The 12,270-nt window shown below is 51.6% G+C and overlaps 1 protein-coding gene across 1 annotated transcript in view; it reads right to left on the bottom strand.

The window, feature by feature from the left end:
• Positions 1–1,910: 1,910 nt before the first annotated feature.
• ABAT (4-aminobutyrate aminotransferase) overlaps positions 1,911–12,270 on the bottom strand; it is a 52,925-nt gene continuing 42,565 nt past the window's right edge. Inside the window, exons 12-16 of the mRNA XM_006763586.2 lie at positions 11,991–12,128; positions 11,036–11,203; positions 9,617–9,763; positions 6,119–6,230; positions 1,911–4,949 (exon numbers count right to left, since the gene is read on the bottom strand). Of these exons, the coding sequence (XP_006763649.1) occupies positions 4,828–4,949; positions 6,119–6,230; positions 9,617–9,763; positions 11,036–11,203; positions 11,991–12,128 (687 nt within the window). The 3' untranslated portion in view covers positions 1,911–4,827. The remainder of the gene's footprint in view (positions 4,950–6,118; positions 6,231–9,616; positions 9,764–11,035; positions 11,204–11,990; positions 12,129–12,270) is intronic.

Below are 12,270 nucleotides of genomic sequence, written 5' to 3'. Positions count from 1 at the left end.
TAGAGAGCAGCAGAGCTGGGTCATTCTACTGACTGTCCTGCCTCCCCAGTGGGGAAGAAGTATAGAAAATAGAAAACAGATAGTATTTGACCTTGAGGTCCTGCCACCTTCCACCCACCTGCCTTAGGGACTGTATTAGGTTTAGGATCTCACACCAGGCTGATTAGTTCAAGTTCATGCTCCAAGGCCGGTGGTCAGAGCAGCTGTGAGAAAGGCCATTGGGTCCTTGGTAGTCCCTGCCCTCCACCAATCCCAGGCTGACTGCGTGTGTGTACACACAAACACACATACTTGATTGCACATGTCATCTTTCATCCATCTGTGTGTATCCTGGCTTCTAAGCTGTGTGATGTTGGGTAGGCTCCCCTAACCTCTCTGAGCTTCAGTTTCCTCAGATTAAAAGTAGGCACATAAATACACAGCTCGTGGGTTTGTTGTGAAAATTATAAAGTGCCAGAATATGCTTGCACATTGCAGATGTTCAACAAATGATACTTATCACTATGCGTATTTCAAAAATATACTTAATGGTAGTTACTGCCTTCCAAGTCAGTTGTTTCATAGACATGTCAGATGTCCGAGCTAAGGGAAACCTTGGAAATCATGTGGTCCAAACCATGCATGTTACAGGTGAGAAAAAGAAGGGCAAGGGAGGGCCACGGAGACAGCTGGGAGCGGAAGAGAGACAGCCCACCCGCCCTGCCTCCAGGTCAGGACACCAGGAGGGTGCAGATCCAGCTCACAGGTGCTTCCTAAGCCTCTCTCTCGGCCTCCCATCAATTCCAGTCAGTCAGTCATCAGCTTAACTCCCAATCCGCCTGGAGAGCATCGGATGTATTTGGTCTGGGTGGGGCCCAAGCATTAGGGTTGTTTGAGCAGCTCTTTAGGGTGACTCTGAAGTGCATCCAGTGTTGAGAGTCACCGTCCTGTGTGTTTTGGATTCTGTGCTTCTTTCCCCCTCCATCCATCCCATTATTGTCCTATTAGACCACCAGGTCCTCTTGATTGCGACAGGGCCCTGGCCAGTCTCCCCACGCTGTCTGTCACGGTGAACAAGCAGGAAAGTCTTCCAAAAATGCACGTTGGAATATCCCCCTGCTCCAGACCTGCAGCGGCTCCGTCACTGCGTGGAAGGCCCCACCCCTCAGCATAGCACAGAGGCCCTCTGGTCTGGGCCCTGCCCATTCTCTGGCCTCGTCTCCGGACTGTCCTGCATCCCTCCCTTTGTGACCCGGTGATGCTGCACAACATAGAAGCGCCTCTGCTTCACTTTACCTTTGTGCCTGCAGTGAGCTCTTCTCTGGATCTGGAATGCTTCCCCTCCTCTGAGTCCTGGGGCAGTTCCTGCTCAGCCTTGAAGAGGAAGCTCAAGAGCCCCGATTCCACCCCAACTTAGGGTCTGTCCTTTGTGCATGGACAGCATCTAGGGTCTTCCTGTACCCCAGGCCTTACGCTGGGTTGCTGTGACCTTTGCCTCACTAGAAGGTGAGCTGAGGGCAAGGACCACACCTTGTCCATCCCTATCGCCTGGTCTGTCCTTGATGGACCCTGACATTAATGGCCTCACAGTGCTTCCCAAATCCAGTGCAGACTTATACAGTAGAATGTTCCCTGAGAGGTATATAATAGGTGCTTAATAAGTACTTGCCAAGCCCTGGCCAGCGTGGCTCACTTGGCTGGAGCGTTGTCCCATGCACCAGAGGCTCACAAGTTTGATTTCCGGTCAGGGCATGTACCCAGGTTTCAAGTTCAGTCCCCAGCTGGAGCACATGTGGGAGGCAACTGATCGATGTATCTCTCTCACATTGATGTATTTCTCTCCCTCTCCCTCAAATCATTTTTTAAAAAAGTACTTGCCAAATAATTACTTGAAACCATTTCCAAACAAAAAGGCCACATTTACTCTGATGTTTCCATTATAAATATATTTTTTTAAATTTAACAAGACTGATCAACACAGGAAACATTTAATGAATGGAATTGTGCATATGGTCGTCAGTTACATTGTGACATGTTAATTTCTTTATCATTTATTGGCACTGTCAACAGAATACTGTAAACAAGATCACTTTGTATGCGCAGGTCGGCGATGCTCCCTAGCTATGGTACCATGAGCTAATAGCTAGCTAGCTAGCTACGTACAGATATACTAAATGTGCACAATTTTGCATGGTTACTGAGTGTCAGTAAAAATTATAAAAAAATGCCCATTTATAATAAAAAGGAGGATGTACTAAGACTTGCTATTACTGGACCTTGTTTTCTGTAAAAGTGACGAGATTTGCTAGGGACACTTACTAAACTCTATGGCACTGATGTAAGATGGACCCTTCCCAGCCCCTCGGCCACAGAAGTCCTTCTCCCTGGGCCCTGCCCTACCTGGAAACCTGTCCACTGCACCTCCACCCTGAGTTTTCACAACCTCCCCCAGGTTCCTACCATCTCGGGCTCTGCCGGGAATTCTTTTCCTTGAAATCCTTCCACCCATCTCCCCACCCCCAAAAGCAGATGTCTCTGGAACTCTTTAGGCCCTGAGCCAACAAGAACTCGATAAATGGCTTAAAAAGTTTTATGAAAATAACTTCCCTTGGTAAGCGGTAGATAAGTCTGGAAATGACTTTCTAGATAAAGTAGTTTCATTTTTCTGTCAATGCCCTCTGGGAAGAGAACATAATACTGAAGCCACTCTCTCCACCAAGGAGAGGCAAGTTTCTGACTGTGCCTTAGCTCAAAAACCTTCTGGACTCTGGGAATCTTATTGTAGGTTTGCATCCAGTGCTGAAGTTCTCAGGACAAATCACACTCGTGCCAAAAAATGAATTGTGGTTTGGTATGCATTTTTCTTGTTCAGTAAGGTCTTGGATCCTGGGCTACTGCCTGTGGAATCTGGATCCCCAGTGAAAGGTGTGGGACTGTGAACTGGTAGGTCTCTGCACATGCTGTTCCCGTTCTGCAACACTGTTCCTTGCCTTGCTTTTTGGTGAACTCCTGCTCACTCTGCAAAACCCTGCTCAAACATTACTTTCTCCTTGAAACCTCTGCTGACCCTTAGACGGACTGGGGCCCTCCCCTTCCATTTCCAGATGCTCCTCTACATACCTCTGTTACAGCACTTGCCACTCTGCTTTAATTACCGGTTTAAAAGTCTGTTTTCCACTATGGGATGTGAGTCCCTTAAGGGCCGGGACCATGCTTTATTTGTAATCCTAGTACTTAGAACTGGGCCTGGGACAGAGCAGGTATTTAATGCAAGTCTCATGAATGAATGATTGAATAAACAAATCTACAAACGAGTGAAACCTCACAGAGGGGGGTGGGCATACATCTCCATTTAGCCGGCAGCGTAAATGGCCTTAAACGCGGGAGAACTCCTTCTTTAAAGCAATGGATTAGCACTAACTGCAAGAATTCGAAGTGAACCGGAACTCACGGGTCTGTCGCGTCTGTAAGACAGTTGCTGACCAAGTCTCCGGATGGTTAGTTATTAGAAGAGCAAAGTGCTGAGAGGAGAACCTGGCTGTGCCTGTCTTCCCAAACCATCGGGGAAAAGTGGCTTCCTTTGGGACAGAGGATACTAGGCAGACTGTCTCCCTCTCCCCACGAGACCGCCCCTCATTGGTCTAGGTCCACCAGGTGCTCTTTATAGGCGCCGGTGAACAGTCAGTTCCCAGAATGCCTAGCCTCAGCCGAGTCCCCTGAGCCCCAGCCACAGTGCAGTCAAGCTATTAGGACCGTGTGCCTGGGACCCCATACGTGTCAGGAAAACCCTGGTTTGGAGCGGGAGGGACAAGGACACCGCCTGAACCACAGCCTGTTTCCCTGTGCGGAGCCCAGGCGCCGTGGGTTCATGACGCTCCCCTCGAGGAGAAACCTACTTGAGCAACGGGCTGCCTGTGCCACAACTGCCGGTGGAGCAAAGGTGGATGAGCCAAAGCGGGAAAGAGCCTTGGGGTGAGGGTCCAAAAGGCAGCTGCCCCCGGGGCCTGGGAGACAGGAGGCAGTGCCTTGCCCCAGGCCCTGGGCTCCGGGTCCTGGAGGCTGGTTGGTGCTTCTGCCTGGCAGCTCATGGGTGTCCCCGGGTGCCCCCTGCTCAGGCTGCAGGTTTGTGTCCTGGGGCCTCGGTTCACATGTAACAGGGGGGAGAGCTTGGGGGAATGAAGGAAGCAAGTAAGGACCATCCAGGATGCCACCCAGGGAGTCGCCAAAGCCCAGTCCAGGACAGGAATCCACAGATGCCCTGGGAGGAGTGGCCCAAAGCTGCGCCCCCCCCCCCCCGCCACCCCCGGCTCAGTCCTCATGTCCCTACAATCCTGCCTTCATGTGACTGTCCTGTCCTCCACTGAACTGTGCCAGCCTCGCTCAGGGCTCCAGGGGTTGGGTGAGGGGCAAGCATGTTTGCTGCACAGGGGGAGGGAGCAGCGTCCTTGATCACAGAATATGGCACTTGAGAGGGACTGGAACCCAGGAGTCCCAGCCACCAGTCCCTGGAGCATCCCCTGACTGGCTTCAAAGACGTTGTTGGGGTCAAGGGTGGGCAGATATATGGCCAGGACCCTCACGGCCCTTCCTAAGACTCTGTCCAGGGTTCAAGCAGAATTTCTGGGCTTAATCTGATGGGCACCCTTGGCTCTGCAGGGAGGAAAACCAAAACCTGTCCCTCCATCCTCTCCCCTCCCCCCAGCCACCAAAACCATCCCCTCCCACACACCACCTTTCAGCTTATGCATTCACCTCGGATACTTTAAGTGAAAAATGAATTAGGCAAACTAATCAATTTGACAACTGCTGAGATCAGGGCTTTCTCAGAGCATAGTGGAAATGGCTTCTTTACTTGAAGTCGGCTAAGATGTCGCTGAAAATATTGAGGAACAGGTGTGCGTGGTGATCCCTGAAGACCAGAGTGGGACGGAAGCGGATGGATTTGTCACCACAGCCTCCCAACACCACACCTGAAAGAAGTGGCAAGAGGTCGGTTAGGAGCTTGGGCTCAGAGTACCCGGCTGTGAGAGCCAGGAGGGTGCTTGCTTACACACAGGGAACCCCCAAGCCATTCTTTCCATCCGGGCTTCCGGCTACCCTTCCCTCCATCCCTCCCTCCCTCCCACTTTGAATGCCTGCTCTGCTGCCCCTGAACTGGCTCTGAAGATAGAGAAATGCTGAGGTCAGTCCTTGCCTTCCCGGGACTCACGGTGAAGTGGAGAAAGGAAATAAGTACATCAGAGAAAGCGAGGCAGGTCGGAAGCAGGCGTGTGGGCAGAGCTGTCACCGAGGAGGGACAGACCTGCTTATTTTAAAGGGCAGCTTCACATTGACATGCTGGGTGTCCTTGTCTCCATTGCTTAGTGTCTCTGAAACTGAGCTTTCTCCTTTAAAGAGGAGGCAAATCATCCTGCCCTTCGGGGCTGGTGCAGGGGTTCCGTGTGATGGTACAAGTGAAAGACACCATGCTCGACACATAGTAGGTGCTCTCATCTCACCACTATATCCCCCTGCTTAAAACTCTCGTATGGCCTCCCATGGCTCTTAGGAAAAAGTCCAGAATCTTGAACCTGGTCCACAGACTGACGTGATGCGGCCTGGCAGCCTCTCCCCGGCTTCGTTCCCTCTAGCCTATTGGACCCTGACCATCTCCCATTCTTTTGGTTTCTCCGGCTCCATCCTACCTCAGCTAATTGTACATGTCCACCCCTCTGCCCGGAATGCTCTTCCTGACTTTCTTCACTGGGCCAATCCTTCTATCCGTCAAGGCTTCAGGTAAATTGCCACTTCCTCAAGGAAGCCTTCCTGGATTTTCTGGACATTTTCCCCAGCTATTCACTCTCTTAGGCCCCTTTCCTCTTTCCTAGGATTTATAAATACAATTGGTTGTTTCTGGTTGGTTGTGGTAAGAATTTAATTCTTTCATGCCACCCTTCTTGCTAGACTATAAGCTCCTTGAAGGGAGGGACCCTTATAGTCATGTTCATTACATCATGACTCCAGGGTTGGTGTCGGTCTTCTCAGTGAATACTTGGTGAATGAATAACGTGCAGAGTACTGTTAGTCCTGTGTACCACCTGCCCCATACCAGGGTGACCTGGGCACCGACGAAGCCCGGCTTCCCCTCTGGCCTGCTTACCTTTGCTTCTGGCTATAGAAATGAGTTTATTCCGTGTGGGTTCATCTGGAGCGTCGAAGGAGCAGAAGGTGCCTCGTCCTCTCACTCTGCTGATGAATTGGGGGTACCGGGCCTGCAGTAGGGGAAACAAGGCTGGCATCAACGCCTGTCACCTGTGTGCCAGCCGGTTCCGTGACTGTGGTTCCTCAAATGCTCCTCCTCCAGGGTCCAGCCCTTGGGCCTCTGCGTGGACTGACAGGGCCACTGTGGGGTTTGGAGCTCTGGCTCCAGAGACATCCAGTTCTGGGTTCAAACCCGGCTTGACCCTTTCTCACTGTTCAGCCTTGGCCACATCATTTATGTGGCTGGAGCCTCAGTGTCCTCTTCGGTAAACTGATGGGTATGACTGCTATTGACCCAACGTGCCGTGGTAAGAATTTAGTGAGATGAGGTTTAAAGCCTGGCACTTGGATACCAGCCATCTTTATTTATTAGAAATTCTTCTAGAAAAGTGGAGATTGATTCTTCTAAGCAAAAGGGCTCACCCTCACTCAAGGCTTTGAGGCTGGGAGTTGTAATGGGGTGAATATGGGCCCCTCCCCAAGTTTATGTTGACTTAAGAACTTGGGAATGTGACCTTGTTTGCAAACAGGGTCTTTGCTGGTGTAATGAGGTGAAGGTGAGGTCCCACTGGATTAGGGTGGGCCTGACATCCAATGATTGGCATCTTTATCAGACGAGGGACGTTTGGTCACACACACAGAGAGAGGAGAGAACGCCACGTGAGAACAGAAGAGAGGTGAGAGGGATGCAGCTGCCAGCCAGGAACACCACGGGTTGCCACAACCACGAGATGCGCGCAGAGGCCTGGGACGGGTTCTCCCTCAGCGCCTCCAGGAATCCGTGCTGCCTGTATCCCGACTTCAGGCTTTTGGCTTCCAGAGGATGAAAACAAAGTCTAGTTTGAAGCCACCAGTTTGTGGTAATTTGTTCACACAGCCCCAGGAAGCAAGTACGGTCACCCAGAAGAAAGAATCTTATTCCTTATAAGGAAGTGGGGTTCGCCCACCATCCATCGTTCATGTGAAGGGCAGCAAATGGGCCTTGGATAACCCAACATAATTTCAGGAACCGGGGATAGAGGTGGGGGACAAGTGCCATTTTGTTACAGCCCCTTTCAGGAACTGGAAAGAAAGTCATATTCCGGGGATAACGAAGGCCCCGTACATGTGCGGGGATCTCTGCTCGGCGCTTACACGCATGATCCTGAATCCCCACTCCACGGGTGCAGGACCCTCTGGTCTCCACAGGTGAGGAAACGAGGCACAGAAGTCACTCCAGCACCAGCTCTATTCACCCTGCACTGCTGACCGGCGGGAAGCCAGCGATTTCAACACTCTCCTCTCCCATCAGAGTGTGGAGGCGGGAACAAGGTCTCATCCATTTGGGGGCCACTTTGTGGCTCTCTCTCTCTCTCTCTCTCTCACCCTAGGGCATAGTAACTGTTTGATTAATTAATGCAGGAGTGGAAATCCCTACCCCCTCCTCACTGTATGGCTTTGCTTGTTGCCTCTAGGCCTTCATATCTACAGGCATCCTTTTGTCTCACCCACTTTCCTAGTTCATTATTTTAGGGCATCCCTGTCATCTTATCTATTTCTTGCCTATAGCTTTATAAGACCCTGATAAGGATGCCTAACTGCTCCCATGCCTTTATTTATTATATTATTATTATTTATTTTTTAAAATTTATTTTTTAAAAAATAGTTTACTGAAGAAGGGAGAAGAGAGAAACATTGATGTGTGTAACATCCATCAGCTGCCTCCTGCATGCCCCCTACCAGGGATTGGGGATCTAGCTCGCCACCTGGGCATGTGCCCTGACCAGGAATTGAACCAGCACCCAACTGAGCCACACCAGCCAGGGTGCTCCTGTCCCTTTAAATGAGCCAGCTCAGGGCTCCTAAAAGTGAGATGTTAGTCTTGGCTCTGGAATGGTTCCATGGAAGCCTTTTTTGTGGTATCATCCTTCATATGGAACCCACTGTGGACCCCGAGAAAAAGGTCGTCTGGTGGCTAACTGGGCTCAAATGAAAAAACACATAACACAACCAACCAACCAAACAAACAAAACCCTCACAGCAGCAGCCATTTCTGCAAAGGGGCTTCTCATGTAAGGAGCACTTCAGGGAGAAGCCTGTACTGAACTACCTGCCTCTGCAATGAACTACCCGCCTGCCCTGTGTTCCTGCCATCTGAGCCAGCCCATACAAAGGAGTTCCCGGAGTCCTATTTCAACCAATAGAATGAGGGCTTCCTCATCCAATTGGAGCTACACAGCTCCAACCAACAAGAATGGCTCTATTCTGACCAATCAGGACAATGCCTTTTGGACCAATCAAACTTCGAGGATTTGGAGTCCTCATTTGCATTAGGACAGACCAATCAGGGACCAGGGGTAGGGACTTCTGACTATATAAGCCAGACCCCTCTGGCTTTGGGAGCACACTTTTCTTCCCTTTCTGTGGAGGACTGAAGACTGTTTCTCCAGCTGGCCAGCATGGGCCAGAACACTCTGGCATTGACTCGAGCAGAGCAGAGCTCGCTAGCTGGAGAGGGGCCTGGTTCCAGGGCTGTCTCGCAGCTGTGCTGTATCACAATTGCACTGAATGAAATTTCCTTTTTCACCGGCACCCCAAATTGGGGATTCCTGTTGGGGCCATGGACCATTAGTTGACACCACTTTGGGAAACCCTGTTCTCAGGCCGGCACAGGGAGCAGCCGTGTTCATGACAGCCCAGAACTGCCAGGTCCCCACCAGGTGGGGCCCTGGCTGCGTCCACATCTGTACGCAGGGCCCAGGTATCAACCAGGGTGATAAAGGACACCGGCCACTTCTCCTGCCCCATGGGGGGACAGGGAAGGAGCACCCCCAGAGGAAGGAAGGGCCTGATCCATTGCAGAGGCTTTTCCTAGCGCCTGCTCCTGCCCAACCTCAGTTTAAATGCAAATCCGCCCCCAAAAGAAAAAGGAATTCTTGTCTTAACAGCCACACTTCAGAGTCTTTGCAATGGGCAGATCTGAGTTTAAGATCTGGCTTCTTTGCTGCTGCTCACCTTCCAAACCTCCTTGCTCTCATACAGAAAGCGAGGATAATCATTTTTTCTCAAGTTTGAATTGTTCTGAGTTAGGGTTGCCAGGTAAAATGCAGGATGCCCTGTTACATTTGAATTTCAGATAAACAACTTACAACTTTTAGTATAAGTAGGTCCTAAATGTTGCATAGGGTATACTTTTATGCTAAAGAAGAGTTGCCGTTTTTCAAATGAAACTGGCATCCCGTGTAATTGGCTAAATCTGGCACCCTGCCTGGCGCCGGGGTGGTGTCTGGAGCTCCTGCCTCTGCACCTGCCAAGGAGCGGGTGGGATGTCATGAGGAAGGGCTCAGATGCTGCCCTGGGGCGTGGGGAGCCTGTGGGGTCCTGGGAGAGCTGGGGTGGGGCCGCGCTGGACGGGTACCTGGAGGTCCAGCAGCCCCGTGAGCAGGGCCTTCCCGGCATGGGTTGCGTTTTTCAGCAGGTCCTCCCGCTTGATGACATTGATGACCTCGGCCAGCAGCAGGTTCTTGCACGGGTCCCCCAGCCAGGTGTTAAAGATCCGGTACGGCTGGAACGAGGCAGGGGGTTGGAAAGGTTCACACATGGGCACAGCCTCAGGGGCCACTTCCCCCGGACACCTTGTCCCCATGTAAGAAGAGAGCAATTAACCCAGCGAGCACCCACTAAGGGCCGGGGAGGATAACACATACTGTCTCATTGAATTCTTTCCACAACAACCACTCAATGGGGAGGTATGGCTATCAGTGTAACTAATCAGGGGGGCCAACTCCTCTGCGTGCAGGGAAATCCCTCAGTCCTGGGGAAATCAAGATAGTTGGCCCCTAATGTAATCTTCATTTTATAGAGGAGGAAGCTGAGGTTCTGAGAGGTTAAGTGATTTGCCCAGAAAAGATATAGCTCATAGGTAGTGGACTCAAGAGTGGATTGATGGCAGTCTGGCCCTCAAAGACCACCCAGTTTATTCCCCAATGAATTATTCAGGGTGTCAGCGCAGCCAATATAGAACATGCTTCCCAGCCTCTCCTGCAGTTAGGAGTGGCCATGTGACCAGATCTGAGTCAGAGTGTTAGAGAGAGAAGTGTTGTGGGAGTTCTGGGAAGGCCACTAAGGATAAAGAGAGGGACACTGTGTGCTTCCCTCCGTTCTCCTCTCTACTGCATGGAATTGGGATGTGATGGCTGGAGCTTCAGAGCCATTTTGGAGCATGAGGCATCCTCGATGCAGGAGTGGTGGAAGGAAGGATCCTAAGGTCCTGATAACTGTGTGTGTGTGTGTGTGTGTGTGTGTGTGTGTGTGTGTGAATCCATATTTACACGTGGTAGTACAGTGTAGTAGTTAAGAGCAGGGCTCTGGGTCTGAGTCCTGACTTTATCCCTTAATGGGCTGTGTGATCTTGGGCAACTTACTTAACCCACCTGTGCCCGATTCCTCATTAGTAAAATGGGAGAGAAAAATAACACCCACTTAGTTAGATTGTTGTAAGGATTAAAAGTACATGAAGTGTGCTTAGACCTGGGTCAGGCACAGAGTGAATGCTCAGTTCACAGCAGTTACTAACACAAAATTTAGAACACTGACAGTGAACTGATAGGCAGCCAGCCCGGCGGAGAGAGCAGGGTGATCATAATCACTGGCGGATTAAATCGGTAAGAATTAGGCCTTAGAAAGCTTCTGTGGCACAGTCAGTGTCCGCTCCGTTCCAGGTTTGTGAGAAAGGAGCAGCCCTGAGAAAGGAATGCCACCTCCCTCCCTGCCCTGGAAGGAGAGAGGGGTATGGGGGGGAGGGGTGGGGTGGGGAGAGGGAGGTGCGGGCACTCACAGCATTGGGCCTGAGCTCCTCCCTGTGGAAGAAGCCCCCGGTCATCATCTTCTTGCTGAAGGTCATCACGTCTGCAGGGTCATCCAAGCCCCAGTGCTCGTGGGCCCAGAACTTGCCGGTGCAGCCCCCTCCTGTCTGGACCTCATCCACCAAGAAGGCACAGCCATGCTGGAGAGAGAGGAGGGGAAATAAACACCCCCCACAATCGACCAACCTCCGGCCCCCTCATCCAGCCAGAGAGGGCTTGCTTTCTGAAGTGCAAGCCACGGCCATGTTCTTGGAAAAACTAAACAACAGCTTAAGTGGGCAGTTCCAGCAGAGCTGTGTCTGCAGGGTTCCTCCAGCTGCCGAGCTGGAACTAACCAGAACATGGAATCCCCTGACCAAGGCGTGGCAGCATCTCACTTGGCTGCAGTCCCTGAGCAAGCCGACCCTCTCAGGAGACGTGGCCCGGCAGCAAGGCCAGCCCTGTTTCCCTAACAGCTGTCATCACCAGGACTGTGATTTAGTGTTTGTGTTTAAGTCGAGCCTTGGCATTTAACCTTCATCTGTGAACTTGCTGGTTGGATGTGCCGTTTGTCCATCCAGGGCATTAAAATAAGCATGGTATTCACACAAAGTCTGTTCATGTTGCCTCTGTTGAATGTGGGCCACGCTGGGCAGAAGGGTGAGGTGGGGTCTCTAGGAAGAAAAGGGTGGAGGCTGCAGCCTTCCCTGGAATCTGTTGATGACGAAAGCCTCTGACCAAGAGGGCAGGCCGGACAGATGCTGGCCTTGCAAAACGATTTCAGGGAAGAATTCCCTGACCTTTCCCTGCCCTCAGATTCTCTACGGTGAGGCCAACAGGCAGCCTCTGAACACCTGGACGTTTACAAGGCCCCAAAGCTACCCTTTGCTCTGGGAAACCGGCTGGAAATGGCCTGTGGCCCCGTCCAACCTGGGCCCGCGCACTGACCTTCCTGGAGATGTCTCTCAGCTTCCGGAAGAAGTCGTCGGACGCGTGGTTGTCTCCACCCTCCGACTGGATGGGCTCCACGATGATCCCGGCCACCGTCCTCTTCTTTTTCCGATATTTCACGATCAGATCCTCCACCTGGATTCCACAGCGGGAAGGGACAGTGGCTCGTGGGGGCTCCTGAGCAGCACCCACGGATGGGCATGTGGGGTCCCATGCCTCCCCCCTGGAAGTTATGTTGAAAATGCATTTGTGTGCAGTTCCGGTGAAGACTGCGATA

The sequence above is a fragment of the Myotis davidii genome, unplaced genomic scaffold (assembly GCF_000327345.1).
Source record: "Myotis davidii unplaced genomic scaffold, ASM32734v1 scaffold639, whole genome shotgun sequence".
In the NCBI taxonomy this organism is placed as follows: Eukaryota; Metazoa; Chordata; class Mammalia; order Chiroptera; family Vespertilionidae; genus Myotis; species Myotis davidii.
This window is presented reverse-complemented; position numbering and strand designations above follow the sequence as displayed.